Source organism: Hermetia illucens, chromosome 2 (assembly GCF_905115235.1).
Source record: "Hermetia illucens chromosome 2, iHerIll2.2.curated.20191125, whole genome shotgun sequence".
NCBI classification, from domain to species: Eukaryota; Metazoa; Arthropoda; class Insecta; order Diptera; family Stratiomyidae; genus Hermetia; species Hermetia illucens.
Window position 1 is genome coordinate 165213079 of NC_051850.1, and position 26250 is coordinate 165239328.

A 26250-nucleotide genomic window follows, 5' to 3' on the forward strand; every position below is an offset into this window, starting at 1 on the left:
AAGTCTTACCAATAAGTCAGCAGGATAAAGCCTTATACACTTCGATGCTCATCCTGCCGAGACAAAAAGGGAAATCTGATTTCCGACAGAATGGCCACATTAGAGCGATGGGTTGAGTACTTTGAGGAGCTGTTGAGCAACCAGAACATTGGCGAGTTGGAGGTCCCGCCAACTGAAGACGATGGACAAATATTCCCACCACAAAGTATAGAAGAAACAGTCCGTGCAATTCATCGGCTCAAAAACCGTAAGTCGCCAGGATCCGATGGAATTACAGCCGAATTGGTTAAATATGGAGGCTACCAATTACACTAGGTGGTTCATCAACTGATGCTCAAAGTGTGGGACAGCGAATCAATGCGTGACGACTGGCAAAGTGGCATTATCTGTCTCATACATAAAAAGGGAGATATCGCACCGTACAGCAATTATAGAGGTATCACGTTGCTGAGTACCATCTATAAGATATTCTCCCCTATCTTGCTAGACCAGACATCCCCATACGCTCAGAACATCATTGGCCTATTCCAAAGAGGTTTCACTCCAGCAAATCAGCAATAGATCAGATTTTCTCTTTGCAGCAAGCGATGGAAAAACTGTTGGAATATGGACATCATTTGCACCATCTTTTCATCGAATTTAAAGCCGCTTATGATAGCGTATAGCCTATAATAATCTCGGGTGAGCACAATGCTGACCACATTGCCTCCTATGGGGTGCTGTAATCCTGTATTATACGGTTACGGTCTTGAATGAAGTACTCTAACACACTTCAAGGCCCTGATCCAATATGGATTGTTGCGCCAACGATTATTATTATTATTATGATAACATAGCCAGGGTAAAACTGAACACCGTCATGAGAGAATTCAGTACCCCAACGAAATTGATAAGACTGACTAGGCTGACCCTGACCAATGTGCGAGGCCAAAGAAAAGCAGCAGGATCCCTCCTTTAGCATCGCTGGGTAGATGCCATCCATACCAGGAACTTTGAAGTGTTCAAAAGATAGTGTAGCGACTCTCGATTTTTCATTGGTAACCATTGGTAAAAGCCAATGCTTTTCTTCCTAGTTCTGGAACGCGTTCTCCAGGGTGGTGTACTTCCTAGAGAATCTATGTAGACTCAACTCTGGAGTACGCGCAAGTACCATCCGGTTTTCTAAGAGAACAACTTGGCCGACTCATCCTTATTAAGGACTTTGCACAACCTGGAAGTCTCCCTTTCACCTTCCAGCTCCTCACAGTATGCTCTAAAAGAGTCTCGTTTCGAACGTTTTACGAGCCTCTTATATTCACGCTGTGAGTTTCGGAAGTTTAGCCAGTCTTCATCGTTATTGCTTTTACAAGCACGATTTAGAAGTCGTCTGGTTGATTTTCTGAGTCTCTGCAGTTCTCGGTTCCACCATGGAACCGTTTTACCACGTTGGCCTCGCGAAATAGGACAAGCCTCCTCAAAGCACTCTAAAAGTGTGCGATTCAGAGTTTTCAGTTGATCTTCTATCGCTTAGGGAGCTCAACTTTGTCGCCAAGAAGTTCATCGAACTTCGTCCAATCCGTTTTCCTAGGATTCCATCTTTGTATTACAGGCTGTTCACCTGTAATAATTAGACTAAATTCTAAGGAACGGTGATCTGAGAGTGAGACTTCATCTAGTACTGGCCAGTTTTTAATCAACTCTAACAACTTTGAAGTGCAAATTGTTAGGTCAATTAATTCACTTCTTCTTGGCCCCACGAACGCAGAGGCGCACTCTACGTTCGCGGTCATCAGACCAGCTGAAGTGATAAAATCAAACAGCTTCTCTCCTCTAGGATTGCATTTGCTACTGCACAAATATGCTGAGCGTTCGCATCACAACCTATTAAAAGTTCAACGCCACTTGATTCTGCATACACTACCAGATTCCTTAGTTCTTGCGTCGGCGGAGGGCACAAAATCATAAAGTAAGTAGGCAGAGGCAACTATAACGTTTCTCCTCTTACCATTAACCTGTTATTTTAAGTTGACCACAACAAGGTCCTAGGAACAAAATTGTCTCAGCATGGTTGCCTCTAATAATTTTGACATCAGAACGCAGGCCCAAGGTCTCGAGGATCTTTCATCGAAGAAGATCCTAGTCCCCTTTACTGATCCAATACCACAGATTCTGTTAAAACGAACCCATGGCTCTTGAATCAGAAATATATGAGGACAGTCCTGTAACTTTGCCAGCATTGCCGCCAGTAGATAGGAAGAAGCTTTGGCATGCGGCAGGTTGATTTGATTAACTCTTATTTTTGTAGCCATAAGTGCAGTCTTATATGAAAACCGCCGACAACTGAAAAGTCTGCTGCGTTCAGTGTGGATCTCACCGGGGTTCTCTGGATTTCTCTGGATATCGCCACACTAGGTGGTGAAGCAACGTCCATGTCCTCATTCCCAAGAAACTTCGCCTTCTTTGGCAGTGCCTTCCGTTGTCGTCGGCTAGAAGCCCTCCCAGGTTCACGGAGTCTGAGCTGCATGGATCTATTTTCACAAACCGGCGTTAGACCAGTTGCGTCCACACTACAATCTTCCCCTTTTTCTGTTTTTCCGGGTACAGGCGAAGGGGAAGATTCTGACAAGCAAGTCTGTAGTCCCTTCTCCTTTGCGGCTAAAGTTTCCTTCTGCCGAGCCTTCCTCACCCGTATTTTAGAAGAGTTAGGTAACAGTGTCACTGACCGGCCGGCCGTAGCCAGATTTCCAGTTTCTCTCATTAGGGGGTTGCTGTACTATCCTTTTTGGCTGAACGCGATGTAGACACCGGGTATAGGCTTTCCACTGAAGTGGAGAGCCTGTCTGCACAGATTTTTCCGTGGGGAAACATGAATTAGATGAGCCCTCCAAAGTCCGTGCCTCGGCCACGACCTGATTTCTCAGAGCCGCGGGTGGATTCGAAGTCTGTGACTTCTTACCAGTTGGAGAGTTACAATCCTTTGTTTCCATCTTCATTTGTTTTTGGACACTCTTAGTGTAGTAGTAAACTACCACAAGCTCCCCACCACGACAAGGTGGTGTCCGAGGGGGAGAATAGGACGGTAACTGGTCCAAAGTTCCGGGTCCTTAAATTTTTTTGGGGCGGGTACCACCCGAATAATAGACCAGTCCTCAGGCCGACTCAACCTGCGCCTGATGAGGTTAGCCTCATTTCAAAGAAGCAGAAAAGTTTAAACGGATAGTTTTCTTCCATGAGCCCGAGATTTGCTTCCAATACCAAGTAACTCCAAGCGAAGCCATATGGGAATTGTATGTATGGTTTCCGTTCTTTATTGAGGAAAATTCATGTGTATTACACGTGCTTGGCATCAGTTATTATCACTTCAACCCCTCTGAAACCCCACAATTCTTTGACTGTTCAGAGCATCTACGCCATTTCGATAGCAACATAATATTAGGTTTGGGAAAAAGTAATGCTGTATTTTGTCAATGACGACACTTAAACATATCTTGTGTTGTACTTATCGCATCGGATCATACTATAAGGCGACAATCTGCGCTACAAATTATTCTTTGACAGTGTTGTGATCGTAGGTTTCAGTCCCAAGTTATAGCGCGTCAAAAGTGGAGTCCACCAAACAAGAAATTGGTCATATTTTACGTTTTTACTACCTGAGAGGTAAAAATGCAACGAAAGCGGCCGAACAACTTTGTGAAGTTTATGGGCCCAATACTGTAACGATTCGCACAGCACAGCGTTGGCTCGATCGATTTCGTTCTGGTGTAGTGGATGTCGAAGATACACCCCGTCCTGGTAGGCCAATCGTCGTAGAAACCGAAAAAATCGTCGAAATCATCCAAGTAGACCGGCATGTGAGCATCCGCTCGATTGGCCAGGAACTGGATAAGGACCATAAAACTGTTTGGAACCATTTGCAGAAGATTGGATTCCAAAAAAAGCTGGATGCTTGGGTGCCACACGAGTTGACGAAAAAAACTCTCTTGGACCGAATGAACACCTGCGATGCACTGCTGAAACGGAGCGAATTTGACCCATTTTTAAAGCGGATGGTGACTGGTGATGAAAAGTAGATCACGTAAGAAAATCTCAAGCGAAAAAAATCGTGGTCGAAGCGCGGCGAGCCGGCCCAAACCATCGCCAAGCCCGGATTGACGGCCAAGAAAGTTTTGCTGTGTGTTTGGTGGGATTGGAAGGGAGTCATTCACTATGAGCTGCTCAACTATGACCAGACCCTCAATTCGGTCCTCTACTGTGAGCAACTCGACCGTTTGAAGCAGACGATTGACCAGAAGCGGCCAGGATTGGTCAATAGAAATGTTGTTCTGTTCCACCAAGACAACGCTCGGCCTCACACATCTTTGATGACCCGGCAGAAGCTACGGGAGCTCGGATGGGATGTCCTATCACACCCACCGTATAGTCCGGACCTGGCACCAAGTGATTACCATCTCTTCCGGTCCATGCAAAACGATTTTGGTGCTACTAAGTTCGCCTCAAAATAGGCTTGCAAAGACTGGCTATCTGAGTTTTTTGCAAATAAGGAGAGGGGAGGGGCTTTATAAGAGGGGGGATAATGGAGTTGCCTTCTAAATGGCAACAAGTTTGCGGAACAAAACAAGGTATGTTAAATAAAGCGTTACAATTCGATCACAAATACGACATTACTTTTTCCCCAACTCAATATATATTTATACATGAATTTGATAATTTGTTCGCCCATTCTGTACATTTGTGGTTCCTAGTTTGAAACTAAGCTAACCTTCACATAATCGGCAACAACGAAGAGTTGCACTCAACCATCCTACTGGTACCGCAATCCAACGTGATTCGACATCAACTGATGTTGGCCTGTTACCACGTCAAATAACATACTTTCACTTTGATACAGTCGGGAAATTTATCGTTTCTAGTGATCCAACAATGACTTCCATTCACTCTGAACACTTACTTCGTCACATGCGACTTTCTCACTCCGTGATGTGACTATATTAAAGGATGATGGAATCATGTTGAATGACACACATTATTTTGTAGTCACGGTATATGTGTGTAAGGTAAGTACGTATCCACATGTGGAAAGTTAGAATCTTACCAGGATGTTGAAGAACACCATCAAGAGTCCAATCTAACCTAACCATTATCTTATATGTATGCATATAAAAGCCACAAAAAAAATCGTAAAGGCGGAGTATGTCTTACTGGCCAAACAGGATCTTATCTTTCGGAACCAGATTATCAATAGCTTCTACTTCCATGCAGTGAAATGATATTCAAAATCATAAACAGCCAAAACAAACCGCACCCGCAATTTTCCATGTTTTACTTCCAAACCCCACGAAGTATCTGATATCTGAAGCAGCGTGACTGTCATCGACATTCCGCTAAGCTGCTTAGAAAAGGATTATCCCAGAGAGCAGTCCAAAACTTTCTCCTATTATTGTAGCAATGCTACGCCCCAGCTTCCTAGCTAGAACAACTAATTAAAAATATTCATTGACTTTGCCATAATGAAATGCGCTAAAAAGTAAACTCCTGCCGAGGAAAGGAAGCGCCATTATCTACGTCAACCACTTTTTTGGGTTACTTCCCCCGGATCCGCCTTTGTAAACATCTGCTCTATTTACCGTCCCACGGCTTTCACCAAATACAATATGCAACAAGCAAATACTGAAGTAGCATCCCCGGAAACCGACCCCAGCCACTAATTTATTCATGACCTCAGGCGAAAATTGATATTTTTGACGCTTTTATCTTTCACGCCAGCTGCGCTCTTCTCCTTGCTTTCCCCGGGAATTACACACAATTCTTTATTTGAATGTACATTACAGAATGTAACATCAGATAACATTTTTCAAAGGGAAAAGACAGCACATAATTCAGGCGTTGCTCGGGGTGGGACTGCAGCCCAGCCAGCGACCTTAATTTGAATTTATGACATCATTAAATAGGCGACAAAATTCTGAATCAAAGGCGGAGTCCTGGCTGACGGCAGGATGCTACGGCCTTAGCTACCAACCACTAACCACCAACCCACCAACCACTGACCGATAGCAGCCAAGCCACCGTGAAAATTATTATTATTTTCCCTCTTGCGAAAAAATATACTATTTTTCCTATCCCCGATCTTTTATTACCGTCACTTCGTCTCGTTCCAGGATTGCTTCGGTTGCAGCAAATTTATCAAGGCCTAAAGCCCGGAAATGAGTCCTTTCAGGTCGAGATGGTTAAAAGGATTGCCAACGTAACAATGGCCATAGAATTTCTCCGGACGTTGGAGGACTTAAATCGATGGTCAAAGAAGTACATTGTCCTCGACTGCCCCACAGACATGGCCAAAGAAATTGTTGTTAGTCACGTTCGGGATATGTCTTTAGGTCGGAGAACCTATCATTATTTGCTGAGCGGTCTCGTAAGTATTTGACATTTTCATTTTAAATTGTGTATGCACACCAGAATTTATTGAGAAATTTATTTAATTAGAAACGACAGTTTAGGGCGTTTGTTTTTGAGCATGATATGATGGTAATTGTGGTGGAAAATTGAGTGAATCTTTTGGAAAATGTTTTAGCTGGAAATGTTCAATCAAAGCGTTCATTTTACGGAGTGAGTTATCAACATAATTTTAGATATTTATGAAGGAGCAGCCGCTCGGGGCTGGCTTCATTGTCAGCTCATTTTGGATGCCCTCTCAGATGTTCAACAAACCGAATTGTTGTTAAGGCCGTGTGTATACGCACCTAATTCACTTCAATGTGAGGAGCGAGTCCTTCTGATTATTTTACTACATTATCCATACAATTAAGCTTGAACCCCGTTGCCCTTACAATTAATGTTGTGCAAGTGATGAACTTGTAGTAGCTCCTGGGTGAATTGTAAGTATCTGTATCTGTGTTAGTCATATTTCATGGAGTGAACCAACTGGAGTAGAATTTGATAAGCAATGACGCCTTTCAACGGCGTTACGATAACTTTGCCCCCTGGGTGTTCTCGTGTTATCCATGCATTATACCTGAGCGGCCCATTGGAGTTTTAGTGATTTAATAATGAATCGTTAGGTACCTCGTTATTGTATTCGATCAATTAATATAATGTGGAATGCCGTGAAAAGCTGCTTCATCCCTTTTATTGTAAAGTATGCATATAGAGTCTGCATGAATCCCCGACGCGAGTAGCTATTTCCATGGATGGTAGTGACCGGTGTCCAGTGCATCCATTTTATGATTATTTACTTTCAGAATTACGGCTGTTTCGATCTTCGTTCATCTTGTTCCTCATGCTCTTCGATAGACTTGCCTATGGTTTTCCCAGCTGCGGATTTACTAATTCTAAATCCAGTCTTCGATCCTCCGAATGGTATTTGGCATCACTTATACATCCGCCTTTTCATTGCCATCAATACTTTTGCGCCAACTTCATCTTTACCTTCTTTTGTGACTTCCCCAAAGACAGCTCCATGCTCACACGTTTGAGAAAGAAGAGGATCATTATAGTCTAAACAGCCCACGTATCTCAGGAAAGTGGTGAGATGCCGATATTATTCACTATTATCAGATTTTTACACCAATGAAATAATGACTCCCTTGAAATTATTCCTGGCTTATCGTAGAGGGCGACTAAAAGGAATAGAATTTTGTGGGCTAGCAACTTGAAAATTTCGCTTCGAAGTGCCTCGAATAAGGACGGACCTACCTGAAACGACAATTAGTTACCGAGGTAGAGCATGAGTTGATTTTCAGAATGTATCTATGCTCCTCGACATCGGTATCGAAGGCCCCGAACGCAAACATCCAACTGTTGCCGTTAGTTAGGGGACGGTAGCCGCGAGGGTTACTACCGTCTGCTGCAGCTGAACAATTTGGCCTGTGGCTTCCCGCGACACTTCATTGACCACGGTGCGCGAATTCACCTCGTGCATTTTGTCAGCAGTGCTTGCTAACACCTCAACGATCCGAAGTCTGCACAGGCCAAAATGGCCTAAGTGCTTTCCGGAAGTCACGGCTACTCAGAACGCAGCTCCACCCCGCTTAACGATTTTAGATCCTTTGAGTAAGCGCTATTGCCTGATCCACACAGGCGCGGACGTCTCAGTTCTCCCGGTATTGCGGAATCACAAACTGATTCCGCATCAACTCAAACTAATTGCGATAAGTTCTTCAATCATATATACTTACGGCTAAAGGCAAGTGGATGAACGTTTTCATGGCGTTTCGTTCTAACGGACAACAGAAGTCCCATATTAAGGACAGACTTTCTAAGCCACTATGGGTTGCTTGTGGATCTACAGAATAGGTCCCCTATAGATTCCGTAACATCAGTCAGGTCTACAGGACCTCTCGCAGCCAGCTAAGCATGATGTAGCTCCAGAAGATATTCCGAAAACGGCAATATGCACACCCTTCAGGCTCTTCGAGTTCACACGGATGCCTTTTGCTCTATACAATGCGGCGCAAACTTTTCAGAGGTTCAACTCTCTCCTGAGAAACCGTAACTTTTGTATCATGTACTTGGATGATGCCTCTTTTTCGAAGTGTAAGCATTTGGAAAATCTCGAATGCATTTTTCAACATCTCCTAGAGCCCGGTCATGTACTTAGCGTTGAAAAGTGCAAATTCCTTCAACACCAAACGAAGTTTTTAGGCCACATGGTTTCCCTTGAGGGAATCCAACCGGATCCAGACAAGATTCAGGCATCATAGACTTCTCACAACGTAAGACGGTTAAGGATCTGCGAAGGTTTTTAGGCAGGCCGTTTCTTGCCCAAAACCGCAGAGCATCAAGTAATCCTCAATGACTACTTGTCTCTACCAAAGACCAAAGACTCGCGCGTGATTGCATGGTCTACAGAGGGCGTCCAGACTTGTGAGCTTGCCGAAAAACAGCTGGCTGACGCTATACTCCTGTCATTTCCTCAAATTCCCCTAGTCGTATTCATGGATGTTTCTGACATCGCGGTAGGTGCTGTCCTTCACCAAAAGGTGACCCAAATCTGGCAGCCATTGAGGTTCTTTTCTAAGAAATTGAATATAGCTCGACGAGACGGAATTACAGCGCCTACGATCGTGAGCTATTAGCCGCGTGCATGGCAATAAAGTACTTCCGATACTCCTTAAAAGGCAGTGCTTCAGAGCCTCAGGGACAACTCTAAATACAAATTTCGAGAGTTTCCCCTTTTAGGCTCAATCTCCGAAATAAGCGGCGAGACCTCTGAAAAAAGACCTAGGCCATATATTCTGGCAGCTTTTAATAAGCAAGTATTCCATGCAATATACGACCTTGCACATCCAGGCATTCGGACAACGAATCGGCTTGCCACTAGTAGATAATTCTGAGCATCAATGTATAACGATATTCACTTCTGGGCCAGACAGTGCATCGTGAGCTAGAAGTGTAAAGTCACCAAACACATGCAGAAAGAAGTAGATTCATTTCCTCAGTCTGCAAAGCGTTTTCACACGATCCACATCGACATTATTGCTCCTTGCGAGATTCGCATGGCTTCAAGTATTGCCTCACAATCATCGATAAGTTCACACGGTGGACGGAAGCAATACTTCTGCCGACATTTTCGCACAATTGTGCGCCGAGGCCCTTTGTCATGTGGATTCCACGCTTCGCAGTTCCGGCCGAAGTCATTACTGACCAGGGAATGGAGTTCGAGTCTACCGTGTTCTCAGAGTTGGGCAAACTCCACACCCGCAATCCAATGAGATGCTGGAACGCCCCGGTATACGGGTAGAATTTAAGACTCGCCAGCGATCCTGTGTTCGTTACCAAGTCGGCCCTCTCCACTACGGCCTTTTTGCGTTTGCTCCCGGACACCGTGGCAAGATTTAAATCACCCACGTCATTGCGTAAGAGACAGCACACACACGTCAGCACACACGTCTTGGTTCGCGTGAATGCTACTCGGGAGCCCTTGCAGCTACCATATGAGAGCCCATCCGATGTGCTGAACAAAGGGGAGCACTTTTTTAGGCTTGACGTCGACGGCACCTCTAACTATGCTAGCCTATGAGAATGGATATATAGTTGCCCGGGATTACCCCATGCATCCCAACATCCGTCATTCCATTTGAAATTTATTTATGTACGATAATATGCGATTCCTAAAAAGGTTTATCTCTCCAAAGACTTCAACTCTTCCCAAACTTGATAGTCTTGGTTTTGATGTCAAAGTCCTTATAGTCAGATTCGTAATTCTGTAGTAACATTACTATGCTCCTATAGCGTTGGTTCCAACGTGCTACATTGTTGCAGTTTTTACTCGGAAATCTAAGAGTAACGCCATGGCAAGAGTAGGTGTGTTCTTCACACACTTAAAAGACTCGCAAGCAACCATTGGAACCGAGGATAACCTCCTAGCGACTTACGTATTCTCCACATTTAACTACTGCACCGGTGATCCCTCTTAAAATTGGTCTTTTATTGATGGTGAAATCTATGTTGCCTACGACATTTCCAGCAATTAAGTACTGTACTCCATTGCACAGTAGAATTCGGTTAAAAGCCCTAAAAGGTATTGACATCCCTCTTTTTAAAGGGCAATACAAATTCCGATTTAGAGACCTCGAGTTCTCCATTCGGCTTCGTGAACCTTCGAAAGTCCAACCTTCAAAGGAGATTTGACAGTAGATGTCCTTATGCCAAATGCTGGCTATGATCCAATCTTGTGAAATCAGACCCTTGCCGGGTCAACCTATCTGATTCCTCATTACCAACAATGTTCGAATGCCCTGGCATCCATATCAGGGATATTTCTTTAAGCCTTTAGGTTTTGATAGCCCACTTTGAAACTTCGACTTTCACAGCGTTTTTCTTTTTACGGTTCATTATTCCGCCAGGGTCAAATCGGCTCTTGCTAGCTAGGACTCTACCACTCATACTATCTCCGTCTCATATACCTTCACATTTTCTGCGAGTCTTGCTAATAATAACGAACGCCAGGTGATTTTGAAAGGCGATAATCATAGCCACTTTTGGGACCAGAAGAGCGAGTACCCCGGTATTCATGTGACTCCACAGCAGGGGACACACCGCCGAACCTCATGGTACCCACGCGGTAACAAAGTTCGGTTGGAACATCCATCTCACACCAGAGAGTCATCTCTAGCATTTTTGATATCCAATGTTAACACAGCACAGCGGCCGTGAGAACCCAGCGCGTCCTTCGCCAGATTCACCATCATGCTTATTGCATTCACCGAACAGGCACAGGCAAACCGATACCCATTCTACCGCTTCACAAGAGCATTGCTGCTTTCAGTGATGGATAACAGTATATTATAGATGACTCTCATCATTATCTTCCCCATCGTATCCAACATACAAATCGGGGGATATAATGGATCCCCAGGCGCACACTTGTATCTATGGCTCAAATGTCTATCGCACTCACTCAAGTCACACTGTCTTGCAAGCCAAAGTCCAGTCTCTCAATTTAAGGCCGTATGCGGCTGTCGGCTTTGAGCTAAAACTTTGGATGCTGCCTGCGCGCCCTTCAAGCAGATGATTCGCCATTTTTTTCATCCCTTTCTGTACACCTCCCTCCATCCACTGGGTAACCTTCCTTAGGTTGCCCAGTAGTCGTCTACTTATTGAGAAAAAAATCCCCTTCAACTTAAAAGTTGGAACCTTCATGGATCATAACTTGTGCGCTCAGTTCTAGTTTGTACGCCGCCTAATTTATCTTCCGCGAATTCCAAAATAGAACGGTTGAATTTGGATCCATGACCATTAGGGAGTCATCATCATCAATCATCAGACATACCGGTTTCTCGCCGAGGTCCATCAATTCGATATCCCTAAAAGCTGTCTGGCGTCCTGAACTACGCCATCGCTCCATCTCAGGCAGGGTCTGCCTCGTCTTCTTTTTCTACCATACATATTGCCCTTATAGACTTTCCAGGCTGGATCATCCTCATCCATATGGATTAAGTGACCCGCCCACCGCATCTTATTGAGACGAATTTTATCCACAACGAGACGATCGTGGAATCGCTTATAGATTTCATCGTTATAGAGGCTACGGAATCGTCCATCCTTATGTAGAGGACCAAAAATCTTCGGTGAACGCGGCCAAGAGTTCGCAATTTTTCTTGCTAAGGAGTAGAAGGAATACATAAGGACTGGCAAAATCATTGTCTTTTGAAGTAGTGAAGAACTTTGACCCTATTGTGGGACGTTTCGAGCCAAACAACTTTTGTAAGCTGAAATAACCTTTGTTAACTACCAACAACCGTACGCGGATTTCATCATCGTAGCTTTTATCGGTTGTGATTTTCAACCCTAGATACGAGAAGTTATCAACGGTTTCAAAGTTGTAGTCTCCCATTTTTATTATTCTCATTCGACCAATTTGATTTGAGGTTGTTGGTTGGTCGTTGGGCGTCCTGTTTTCATTGATATGCAGCACAATATCTCGCACCGTCGGCTTGATCTGGATGAAGGCAACTTGTACGCCTCGGGTCGTTCTTCCCATGATGTCAATATCCTCAGCATAGGCGAGTAGTTGGGTGGACGTAAAGAGGATCGTGCTTCTCGCAGTTATCTGGGCATCACGGATCACTATTTCCAGGGCCAGGTTAGAGAGGGTACATGATAAGGCATGCCCTTGCCTAAGACCGTTGTTAATGTCGAATGGCCTTGAGAGTGATCCTGCTGCTTTTATCTGACCTAGCACATTGGTCAGGGTCGGCATAGTCAATCTTATCAATTTCTTTGGGGTACCGAATTCTCTCATGGCCGTGTACAGTTTTACCTTGGTGATTCGTGGTGTAATTGGTCGCCTCCATATTTAACCAATTCGGCTGTAATTCCATCGGCTCCTGGCGATTTATGATTTTTAAGCCGGTGAATTGCACGGACTGTTTCTCCTATACTTGGTGGTGGCAGTATTTGCCCGTCGTCTTCAGTTGGCGGGACCTCTAACTCGTCGATGTTCTGGTTGTTCAGTAGCTCATCAAAGTACTCAACCCATCGCTCCAATATGCCCATTCTGTCGGAAATCAGATTCCCTTCTTTGTCTAGGCAAGATGAGCATCGAGGTGTATAAGGCTTCATCCTGCTGACTTGTTGGTAAAACTTCCGCGCCTGGTGCGGTTGGTCCCTGTACTTTTCTAGTTCACAGACTTGTTGGTTCTCCCAGCCTTTCTTTTTCCGTCTGTGAAGTCGCTTCTCCGCTCGAAGGAGTTCGTGATAAGTCTCTACGCGTGCCCGCGTCCCTTGAGAATGCAGCATTACTCGGTATGCAGAATTCTTCCGTTCCGTTGCTGGCTTACATTCATCGTCAACCCAGCCGTTCCGACTCCTTTTGCGGCTGAGGCCAAGTATGTTTGTGGCCTTGTCAATGATAACGTTCTTCAGGTGGTTGTGAAGACCATTTGTTGTCCTCTGTTGACTGCGGTTATTGCGGCATACATTTCCGTCTTATAGGTGTCGCGGAAGGTTGTTTTGTGGATGACTTCAGTGTTAATTCTCACCTGGTTGTCAGATAACCAGTCAGCATATCGGAAATTTGAACCACTGATTTTCACCAAGAACGCATGATTCCCATTCATTAAATTACCATTATCCTGTTTTGACGGCTGCGTTGGCTTAGCAATCAAATTAAGCATCAACTTACTACTTGAGAAAGTTAGCTTTCATAAATTTTCGCTTCCATTTAACTATCTATTTTACTGAATCCAGTCTATGTATACCTCGCTGGAGTCAAATATTCTAATTTCCCTCCTAAACGTTTTCACAAAAAATACGCAAAAGGCTAGATTCTATTCGGTTTGCTTCATATCATCACAGGGAAGCCTACATCAGTCCTCACATATCCTTTTCGGGAGAACCTTTCGCCACTCAAAAGAAGGTTCTCTAAGCCCCCGTTGCACAAGCATAACCCTTCAATTGACAATAAAATAAGCTACCAGTATTGTAACAAAGCTTTTTCATGCCAGCTGCATTTCAACATGTTGTTCTCTTGCATTTTCAATAAAAGAATGTCTGCTTGAATTAGTTCTATTTCGGGGTGAACATCCTCCTATTACTCTCTAGAGCTCACGCCCATAGAAATCATGCCATCGTTACTATTGATTTCCTACTTCCACTTGAGTTCATCCAAACATTGATTCCTCCATCAAAGCAAACGTTCAACATTAAATTTGATCCTTTCTACATCAGAAATGGTAACAAAACGTAGCCCCAGAGAATTGAATGACATTCTATAGATAGGCAGTCATTCAACCTACAGAGGCAGAGTTAGTTCAACAAAACGAACACCCACCCCTAATAGACGGATCAGCATTATTTCGCAATGAAAACAAGGACAAAACACACTGAAGTGTGCAAAAAATCCGAAAATCTTTAAGGATTTGCAGGTCACCGCTTTTGTATCTATTTCGTGATTTTCAGGTTGAATTACCTTCGCACAACTCTTTAAAGCCATCCCTGAAACGCAACTGTGGCGCTGCTTCGCTCCTCCACTCTATTATATTCCAGATTGGAAGCTACGAAATTTCTGTAGGACTTTGGGAAAGTAGTTTCGCAATAACTGCACGTCCACAGTAGAGTTCATTTCTCTTAAAACTTTGTTCGAAACATGCACTCATCGTTTTGCTTTGTTAATCTCCTCCCCTTCCAGGTCATGGACGATAGATGGGAGAGTGAAGTTATAGAATATGGTGCTATTAATATCACAGGCTTCCGGATTGTGGACACATCTCGACGCTTTGTCCGAGATTTCTTCGATGGCTGGAAACGCCTGGATCCGGTTACCTCGGTCGGGGCCGGAAAGGAATCCATATCAGTAAGTTCTCACATTGACCCTCTAACGATTTCAGCTGTACTCACATTCTACTTTGATATCTTCAGGCGCAAGCAGCATTGATGTATGATGCCGTTTTCGTGCTAGTCGAAGCTTTCAATAAAATCCTGCGGAAGAAGCCGGACCAATTCCGCAGCAATATCCAGCAGCGACGTAGCCAACCGTCCAGCAATTCGACAGGGTTCAGTATGGCAGTGAGCAGTAATAATAACGGAGCCCCAGTGAGTCGAGGACTAGATTGTAACACGGCCAAAGGATGGGTCACACCCTGGGAGCATGGAGATAAAATCTCACGATATCTTCGAAAAGTACGACGAATTTAAAACGGTTTTTCGTGTCCTAGATACACCCGCGGGATCATTTGCTCACGAAAGAGTAATAAATTTTCATTTATGTTCACTAGACGTCCATCCAGTCGAAAATGTAAAGCTAATTACGAGGCAGCGGACTCCCTCCAAATAAATCAAATTTTTTTTTTTGTGTGCTCCGCTTTGAGTTGAGCAAAGTAATCTCTCGAATCCGGAAAAAGAGATTTCTGTGAAAAATGAAAAGTCCCCACTTGACGCAGGATTTTTTATCAATCACGGAATCCATTAGACGTGGAGCACAAGTCCGTTCTCAAGCAAAGTACAGTCGTCTTTCCGGTGAATTTAGGACACCACTCATGTTATTAGACGTATCTACTGATAAAAACACCCTTCCTTCCTTCCTTTTACCCTTTCATAGGTGGAGATAGAAGGACTCACGGGCGAAATTCGATTTAGTGAAGACGGTCGACGGCAGAATTATACGTTGCACATAGTCGAGATGACTGTGAATAGTGCAATGGTCAAGGTGGCGGAATGGTCCGATGAAACAGGATTCACCCCCATTTCAGCTAAATATGTCCGGTTGCGACCAAACGTGGAAATAGAGAAAAATAAGACTTACATTGTGACCTCACTTATCGAAGAGCCATATCTTATGCAGAGGAAAAGCAGACCAGGAGAGGAGTTCGAAGGAAATGATCGCTATGAAGGATACTGCAAGGATTTGGCGAATTTAATTGCTAAGAAGATTGGAATAGTGTGTAAGTAATAGTAGTAGTTCTTAGTTCAACATGGGATTGAATTTTTTCATGCAGCGACTGATAATTGCATTTTTAATTGGATTTCTGCTAGGACTCATATCCTATGTACAATTTATAAAACGGATTTTTGGATTATAACTGTCAATTTCTTAGGTCCTTACTGCTCTTTTTTTATTTATTCCAGATGAAATTCGGATAGTGAAGGATGGAACGTACGGTGCTGAAAATCCAAATGTGAAAGGAGGTTGGGATGGAATGGTCGGAGAGTTGGTTCGAAGGGTAAGTCTTCATTTTCAGTTGTTGGTTAGCATATTGCTTAGTTACTTTAAAGCATCTGTCCCATCAAAGGAATGAATCTTATCGCTAATATTGAAGCATTTTCATTTTGTGAAGTATGGACTTGCTTTCAACATGACTCTCTCTTAAACTAGGCTGTCTGGATAATAATTCGCGAATGTGGTTACCAAAAGCTAAATGACTCATAATGACGCTAGTGAACCCCAAATCTATCTAGATGGCTTTCTTAAGGATAAAGAAATTCTGATGTAAAATAAAAACTACACCGCTGATTCCATACCAACAAACGGTACTCACAGAAAGTATAGTTAAACTAGCTGTCAGTTCAGTGCATTTTACCATTTCCGCTCTAGGCGGAAATGGTGGGAGCTTAATCGCTACGCATCTAGCAGCACCATTAATTACCTACTTTTACTGTTTATAGTTACCTAATCTGCCACCAGGCCATCCCTTTAAGCAAAACGGGTGGCTCAAGCAATAATACTGCCCCTCCCTCAACGACATATGGGAGGGCACGGGACTAATCCTGAAAAGGGTCTCTGAGCTGCCATCGTTCAAAAAGTGCTTCCTCTGGCTTTCGGAAAAAGAGCGAAATGGTGCTGAGCTTTTGGACAACTTGATGTCCAGAATAACCTCAACACCTCCACCAGGATGATGGTAGGCAGCAAAACAGGACCAAGAACCGATAGCCCGGGAAGTTTCCTTACTATCGGCGTTCCCGAACCCGACATTAAAAAGGTTCGGGAACAAACGAACTGCGGCTCTACTATGGGCTAGAAACCGTCACGTTACAAGTGTTGGCTCCTAAAACCATTGAAGGGGACGCACAGTCCTCGGCATCTTCATCTGAAGCGAAGATGAGGTGCCATATTTCCGAAATAAATTTGCAGCATTGTAAAGCGGCGACTGCCCTTATCAGTCATCGGATCAATAGCTGCAAGACATTTATATACCTCATATAAGAACCATGGATTGTCGGCGGAGTAATCAGGGTCCTAAACTTCCATCATGCTGAACTGTTGTTTGCCAATGGAAGTGATAGACCCTGCTCCTCCAAGACCTCCAAGCTAATTTGGTTAACGACCTATGTGGCGGCAAAATTCCAACGGTCAAACTAACCATTAAAAGTCAATAGGGAGATAACAAGATTCTATCTTGCTTTGCATATTTCCCCTATTATGCAAAATAAGTTCCCAATGAAACTTTCATCCGAGCTATCCGATATACGAAAAGTGATGGCATGGGGGTAATAGCAAGATGTGTATTCAACGCCGACCACATACGATGGGGAAGTTCCAACATCAATGCAAGAGGATCGAGACTATTAAAATATATAATAGTAACCGATCTGGAGATCCTCAATTTGGGTAATGAACCCACTTTCTTCAGCGACATTAAGGTGGCATCCCCTGACATTGCGGCTCTGGTCAAAGAGTGGATAGTATCGAACGATATCACACTCTCGGGCCACAAGCGCAGTGATTTCATAATCGGCATGGATCTATCTCCGGCCAATCCATTCCCGAATCCGCGGAAGACTGGTTGGGTGACATATAAAATATAACAGAAATCTCTAAGGAAGAACAGATCGGCTAAACCATCATCATGGAGATGCTTTTGCGAATAGACCAACTCTTTTCAGGTAACCTCAAAGCGGAAGCGCATCCTTGTTAACGAACATAGTGTGAAGTTAGTTATCCCCGTTTATAGACCCGGAGGTTCATAGAAAGCGATAGAGAAAGGGCAAACGATTTTCTTGAAGGACGCTTCCCAGGCAACATCCAAAATCTGATCTCGAGACTGACAGGTGCATACCGAGAGACTGGAAGCTGACATGCAAAGTTGTATAACTGGAGCGAGTAAAATGGGCATTTAATTGGTTCCATAGATACAAGTTTTCTGGTCCGGTTGGCATCATTCCAGCACTAGTAATAGAGGGAATGCATGCTCTCGGTCTACGTATTCGGAATATATACCATGCATGCCTAGCATACGCTTATATTCCAATTAGCTGCCGTGATGTGAAGGTGTATTCTCAAACCAAGGAAACCCACCTAGACGGTCGCAAAAAGGTTACGACCGATCAGCCCTTTCCTTTCTTCTAAAAGGACTAGAAAGACTAGTAGATCAGTTCCAAAGGGAGACACAAATTCCTAAGTGGCCACTTCAGCATAGGCAAGACGGCAACGTGCAGTGAGATTATGATATATTATCCTTCACTGACGAATTAAAGATGGTCTGTGAAGTTGGTGCAGGAGTTTTCTCAGATACACGCAGCATGGACAAGTTGTGTTGTCTCCCAGGATTTGCCAGTGTATTCGATGTGAAAGTACTGGCGTTACTAGAAACCTGTTGTTGGCTGTGTTATAATCCATGCACCAGCGTAAATAAACTTTTCTGACTGATAGCCAAGCGGCCGTTAGGGCTTCGTACTCGGTGGTGACAACCTTAAGGCTGCTGAGCCCGTTCAAGGACGCGCTGAACCGCCTGGACGACACGCTCAAAGTCACTCTCTTCTGGATGTCTGGTCATACAAACGTAGAGGGAAATAAGCGGGCTGATGGACTGACCAGGCAGAATTTTATTCTTAACAGTACCTCGGTGGACACATTCTTTGAGGACCTCAAGGAGATCTCTAGTTGCAGGGTTGGAGAATCGCTTTCCTTCAAGAATGCTATTGGTCGACTCTGGAGATCCGAGCCGGCTGGACTCTATCCCTCCTTGCTCTCACCACATCAGACATTGTCTTAGGAATCTCAGGCATCAAAATGGCGCACCACAGCGCTTATTGGGTACCTCGAAGAAGGCAGTAGCTGATTAACCCCTAACCAGCATGCAGGAAGAGCTGGGCCAAGCCACAAAAAGCAGTGGCAATTAGCCTTATGAGAATTTGAAAGTTAAATGTAGACCAGGCGGTAATGTGAAGAATAATGGCATAATCAGGCTAATGAAGGATATGCCCGTATGCGCATACGAAAGACATACCATGCAGGAAAGAATGCTCTCCCCGGGAGGTAGTTTTTTGCATTTGCTACATATTATACATACATTGTACACAAGATAAGAAAATGTTAGACAGTTTGATGTTGGACAGTAAAGTCTTAAAATAAGTACTCGCTATTTTCGCACGTGGACTTTGGGGCGGGGAAACCGAATACCGAACACCAGGATCCATATTCCACTCGAAGCCTCTATGGCACTGAACCTTTTACTGCCCAACGTTAGATTAATACTCACCTTCTGAGCTAGAGGATGAACTTAAGGGAGGTTTTGCAGTTAATTACTAAATATTATAGTAACATGCTATTATTAATTTCTTTAATTGGACGGCTATTAGAACAGATATGGAGGGTATTTCGGAGCCTAGGCACCATATAGTGGCAGCCTCCTCATTTTTTCAGATTTTTGGGTTGGGTAGAGAATGGATCCGAAAAGAAATAATCAATTTCTAAACTTCACATTCCCCACCTTTTTAACAAACCTCAAAGCTAAGACCGGGATCGGAAAGTACTAACCAAGACCTTTCATTTGATACCCCACATGACTATATTTGGTGAGAAATTTGACGTAGAATGATGTAACTCATTGTATGCGTGAGTGTCACAGTTCCCACCTTCAAACCAAATTTACTGTCAATCACTACAACCATTTCCGAGACAAATGCGTGTGACAGAGTGTAAACCGACTTTAATCAGGTTTTGTTTTACATAAAACCTTTAAAAGGGTGGTTGAGTATTTCAGGGCTTTCGAAGAGGAGGTATTCCTCGTTGAAACGACCCGGAAGGAATAGGGATAAAGAAAATATAACTGAGTATTTTGGCTTCACTATTCTACGACGCCTTTGTACCACATTTAGAATCTCATCCCCTGGTGAAAACAGGTACACGGAACTCGGATAGGGATCCGAGGAAGACTGTGAATAGGTTCGAAACAGGAGCGCTACTAGATCCATATATGTGGCACTCTTTGTTGCATGTAGTCCTCTCTGTTATATAACTTTGCAATGAAAGTGCAGGGCAAGAAACTGGTTTACCCCTGTTAGCGGGTGGCGTTATTAGCGCGTCTTCCTTTATATTTCGACCGAAGCCATACATACATTGTAAGGTGTTCCTATTCTTGGCAGTAGTCAGGCGTACCATGCCCTACAGGATCAGGAGTGGTATCCCTTTGCTGCGAACAGATCTTGTTAGTAATAATGAGGTGCAGGATTAAGACCGCTTAGGCTCAAAAGGTTGTTATGCGGCAGTATCACATCTAAGTGAACAAAACAAGTGAAGGTTCGGTCACTTAAGAGTACGTAAAATGTTTGTCTGCCAGAAAGAAAGAAAGGTTTCTTCCATACGAGGCATAGTAACTTGAACGAGTTTCTCTTCTCCCGAAACCTTATCATCAGTTAGGGTTGCATTCTCTGTGGGGTAGATACAAAGGGCTAGCTGCAGTCGTTTGCAGTATGATGGATCGTAGTGACGAGATAGAGAGCCACCATTTCCGTGTGTTTAGTGTAAGTGAGATCCTGTGAGCGTTTAAATGCTGTATATGACTAGTGGAAAAAATTCTTTGCAGTCCCCTGCACCGAGCTGATTCGAGCCAAGGTGTTTGGAAGTGCCGTTTCCACTTGCTCGAAGAGAAAAGTTAAATCCAATTCTGTAGAGGTCATCTGGTGCCACGTGAACCAGGATGGCCCTCTAGGGACATCAAAATCCCTGGAGGCAAGGAGGCACCGCAAGGAAGAAGCCAAAATATGGAAACTAGAGGGGGAATACTAGGATCTTCGAAGTGGGCTTGAAAAGGCTGAATGAAGAAGCATGTGAAATTGCTACTGACAGCTATACCTTGAAACTATTACGAACTCGTGAAGCACTGTTAAGAAATGGCTGTTAATAAAAGCACTTACAACACCGCACTTTTACCACTGCATGAGAAGAACGAGTCTTCGTTAACGGTTTTCCAGGAAATTTTTCGACCCCTGAATTTACCGAGGGTGAACTATGAAAAATCTGTGGAGCGATTCACTAAATTTCCACTGCCAACCAGTCATCTACATCTACCAGTCATCTGTCACATTTATTTTGCCAAATTTATAAAATTTTCGAATTTCTTGCCCTTATTCACTAAATGAATTTCTGAAAAATATCAACACTCCAAAAAAATAGTTATTTTTAGGCGAATTGGCTTCCCGCTTGTCACTGTTTTTAAGGTTTTGCGTGAAACCTAATTAAAATCGGTTTAGTGTCTGTCTGCCTTTTTTTTCGCGATGGGAGTTGGCCGGCAGAGGTATACTCGATAGCTTCAACGTCCGTTTAGAAACTGTATTAAGCCGGAACCTACTTCCCCGTGGGGACCCTCGGTCCACCTTGAATATCTTGTAATTTTGTGGCTTCAGCGGACTTTTTTCGACTTGTTCCATTCAGCAATAGTTTCACTTCTTGGTAACTGCCGCTGTCTAAGAACTTCAGATCAGGCAGGCCCCAACATTAATCTTCATAGCCTTGCACTTTCTCTGCTTAGTGACAAGTACTACCTCCGTCTTATGCTCTCCGTGCAAAAACCGTCACTTCAATGTCGTCCGCGAGACCACACCACAGAGAGATATTGCGTCAGTACTCCGCTATACATAATTATCCACAAAAGTGGGCCTAGGATAGGCTCTTATGGGTTCCCGGGTCGCAGCACAAAAGCGTATCCATCAAAAAGTCGGGAACGATACACACTAAGTACTTCAGCCTGCCTAATTTAATTAGGGACTCAAGTATGTTGCCCCATCTCGCGGTATTGAAGGCTCTATCGAGTTATCATTGTGCAGCACTTATCCTCGTCGAGTACGACCTTTGCTATGTTAACCACCAGGTTAATTGCATTGGTCGTAAGCCTCTTTTTTCGAAATCCGAACTGATTCTCAGATACCAAAGATTATCCGTTCGAATAATTTGCCAAGATTATTTAGAAGGCATATTCATTTTTCCAAAAAGGGTTACTCCTATTAATACGAAATTTGGTGGAAAGGTGACAACTGTGAATGCTCTCGCATGCAGTGAGTAACGTGATTCTATATTGAGCTTATGAAGGGTCCCCATACATTCAAATGGGGGCTGTAAATCTTTTTTTCACCGAATATAGTCATGTGAGGCATCATATGAATGGCTTCAGTTACTATTTGCTAATAGCCTCAGCTTTCGCATTTGATATAAGAAGGGGCGATAATATCTTTCACCTACTGCTATTCAGGTACTACTCAACCGAAAAATTCGAAAAAATCGCGAAACTACCAGTACATGGTGCCTGGGCCACAAAATACTCCCCAGGCTGATATCTGTTTAAATAAAGTTGTGAGTATAGCGTGCACGGTACTAACAAGTTTGGTAGGGATCGCAGTATTGTTAACAAAACTATAATAGTTGCTTCGTTTGTGAAAATTTGCTATAGTAAAAGTTACACACACTATCCTTTGAAAATTTCCACCGACCATTACTTGTCTCTGTAATGAATACCGCTGTGAACCGAAAATTGTTATCTCCAATGAAGTTCGTCGCCGGATTTTGCGGAGATTGGTTCGAAAATATCTTTAGTACGTGCAAAGAGGAAACTTTAATGCTGAAAGTAACTTACAAATAAAAACCGTTTCCATATCTCTTAACGTCTTTCGCTACAACCACTTCAAAGATGAATTCACTGAATCTAAGATTTTAAAAAGTTAGAAGTAAGTGCAGGAATGCATAAACGAAAAGTTTCTGGAGGTTAACTAGATTGTCTATTAAAAGGTTTCCTCGAAATTTACACACTTATTGGAGGCACTTGTAGCCCAAATAACTCAATTGTTTATTGAACTTTGAATTAGAATATGAGAGGATCGTACATGTTGACCATAATGCATGTTGACCGGGACTTCTTGTGTTTATTATTCCGAAAATGACTGACACAAGGGGTAGAATCACTGCGAATCCATAGTCACCACTGAAAGTAATTTTCTGGCAATTACTCTTTAAAATGAAGATGCCAACTTCATAGCTTCGAAATGCCTGTGTTTAATACGATGGCGTAGAACAGGCAACTGCCAGCAAAATCGAATTACGCAATAAACCTGCATACAAAAGCCGAGCACAAGCGTAAACACAAACATCCATGTCCAAAGCCAGTAAGTTGATTGTGCAATTTGAGGGGGGCGCATATGTTCCATTCTATGCCCAAATTTTGAAAGTACGGTGATGTGATCAAGAGGTCCTTCTCACCCTTAAGTCACCAATACTGATTTTTCGAATCGGAACAACAGTCTAAGACAAGGAGATGCCCTATCATGCGTCCTCATTAAGCCGGCCCTGAAAAAAGTGATCCATGATGCTGAGGTCAATGCGAGAGGCAAGATCCTCTTGAGGTCCATCCAAGTATCGACCCATGCTGACGATGTCGACATCATGGGAAGAACGACCAGCAGGCGGCGCGAGATCTTGGGTTGCACATCAATGAAGGCGAGACGAAATACATGGTGGAAACATCAGCGCGAAAGCCAAAACCGACAGAACGAACAACATCGAATCGCACTGGTCAAACGAAAACAATGAAGATAGAAGACTACAACTTTGAGACCGTTAATGTTTTCTCCTACCTAGGGTCGAAACAGAGAACCGATAACAGCTACGACGATAAAATCCGCGCACGGTTGTTGGCCGTCAATAGAGCCTATTTCACCTTACAAAACCTGTTTCGCTTGAAACGTCTCCCCATAGCTCTTACTGTACAAGACAATGATATTGACAGTCCTCATATATTCCTCGGAGGCTTGGGTTCTTAACAAGAAAAATTGCGAACTCTTGGCCCCGTTCGAAAGAAAAATCCTTCGAACAGTTTTTGGTCCCCTAAATGAGGATGGACGATTCCGTAACCTACATAACGACGAAATATATGAGTGATACCACGGTCGTCAGGTTGTGGATAAAATTTGGCTCAATAGGTTTCGGTTGGCGGGTCATTTAATCCGTATGGATAAGGATGACCCATCCCAAAAAGTCTATAGAAATAATATCAATGGTAGGAAAAGATGCCGAGGCGGAGATAGAAATAGACTATGGCGTAGGCGAAGACGCCAGACATCTTTTAGGGATATTGAATTGGTGGACTTCGGCGCAAAACCGGGACCTCTGGACTTCCTTATTAAGGCATGCCCTGACGGGAAACCAGTTGTTTCACCGTTGAAGATTATGACGAAAGTATCATATACTTCTACATATTTTTCTCCAACCATCGCCTTTTTCAATACCAAATTCCGTATAAAAGCGTTCCATATCCTTCCATCGCCATTTAAGTGTGCACCCATCGCGTCGATTCTCACTCGAAATTCTAAATCACAATTTTATCAAAAAGCGCCGTCCCCCCGATTAATAAGTATCTAATAGGCTTCAGAAAAGCTATATTTCTTAAGTTAAACCCACTTGCAAGAAACGCTATTCTGAAATCTGGCCGATAGCTGCGTCTAAAATGTTATCACAACTCAATATGTCCCCACAGCAATATTGGGGCTTGCAATCTGGCTAAATGACTACTTAAATACGGAGACAAAATACGAACCATCTTGGAATATACTCAAGATAACATCTTGAAAACGTGGCTGCGAGATTACTACAATCTCTTGCAAACAACTCCAGACAAAAGAGAATTAAATTTCTTCCATAGAAATTTCAATGCTAAATTACTATCGATTGAAATATCTGACCCAAATTCAGCCGATTAAGCACGAAGCAATTAATTAAAGAACTAATCCTCTCCGTTACTTAGTCAAGCTCCCTAAGTATGTGCGATATAAGGGAGACAAGTGGATACCATCGAATACATCAGAGACAAAGTCCTTCAAAGCCCTGAATCCTGCTTCTCGGTCATGCTAACATATTAATAGACGTAATGAATATGAATAGTCTCAGTGAGTAGGTTCTGGTGTTCGGAGCTTCAGTAACGGAATGCATGAGGGTAGTATGCAATCATGTCATCCCCCACATTTAAAATAAGATTATAAATATTGGAAAATTCTTATAGTTTAAACTTCCAAGAGGATTTCCTATATTTCCATAATTTTCACGTCCGTGATGTCGCTTCGGTGGTAGTTGGGAATCGGATCCAATTATTAAAACCAAATATTGACGATAACCAGAACCATTGATTTGTTCGTTTCGGTAGATTGGAATGAGCATTGTAAATCAATTTTGAATGTCTTCCCAAATGAGGGACCGGAAAATTATCCTAAGTACATAAAACTCTAATAATTTTGGAAATACACAAATTTGGTGGCAGAAGGCGATAAACTCAGAAGAAGAGTTGACAGTGATAAATCATCAAAGCGTAGCCTTAAAGAAATCAGAAATGAGGCATTAGTGCACTACGCAGTTCCACCAACATGCAATTAGAATTGTACGGAGGGGAGGAAGGGGAAGGAATCACATCCAGGAGAGCTTAATTTTTAAATCCAGCTAATGAAGTTCGCGGAAGATATGATGTCAACGCTTCTTCCTAAAGTTAGAGGTGTGCCAAAGGACGGCTATCTAGAGTCTGTTGTCTGCCTCTAACCAGAGAGCTAGACAATCACAGAATCCTCTCTGCAACTTCCACAATATATGTATATTATAAAGTATAGTCTGACTTCATGGTTTCCCAATAACCAGTAGTGGGCAAATTTTATACGCCCTCGAAATTTCTAGATTTTGTTGTAGCAGGGTCAAAGCAGGACAGATTCCATCCATCACAGCCAGCGGTGTCCAGACTGCACTCCCCAAATCTGTCAAGAATAGAACTTCAAAATTCCCATGACTCGAAATCAAGGGGAGAGGGACTTTGTGGGAGCCACCCACAGTGCCCCGTTCGTCTCTGCACTCACATACCAACGTGAAAAATGCATGCAATAAACGACTAAAAGCGCTCTGATAAGGTTTTGACTTTTCATCGAAATACAGGGTGCGGCAGCATAACTTCCTTTTTTAAAATGCGCGCCACTCAGTTAGTTGATATCATAGCGGAGCGCTAGTGACCTCGTTCAAGAGGGGATACTGTAAAGTTTTGTCCCCACATGGTTCAATCGCCATCATGCGTTGGAATAGTGAGGAGCGTGCCTTTGCCG

General features: G+C 43.3%; 1 protein-coding gene across 1 annotated transcript in view; it reads left to right on the forward strand.

The window, feature by feature from the left end:
• LOC119648724 (glutamate receptor 1-like) overlaps window positions 1-26250 on the forward strand; it is a 97026-nt gene that overhangs the window by 51353 nt on the left and 19423 nt on the right. Inside the window, exons 5-9 of the mRNA XM_038050535.1 lie at window positions 6135-6388; window positions 14606-14770; window positions 14836-15096; window positions 15515-15857; window positions 16042-16136. Of these exons, the coding sequence (XP_037906463.1) occupies window positions 6135-6388; window positions 14606-14770; window positions 14836-15096; window positions 15515-15857; window positions 16042-16136 (1118 nt within the window). The remainder of the gene's footprint in view (window positions 1-6134; window positions 6389-14605; window positions 14771-14835; window positions 15097-15514; window positions 15858-16041; window positions 16137-26250) is intronic.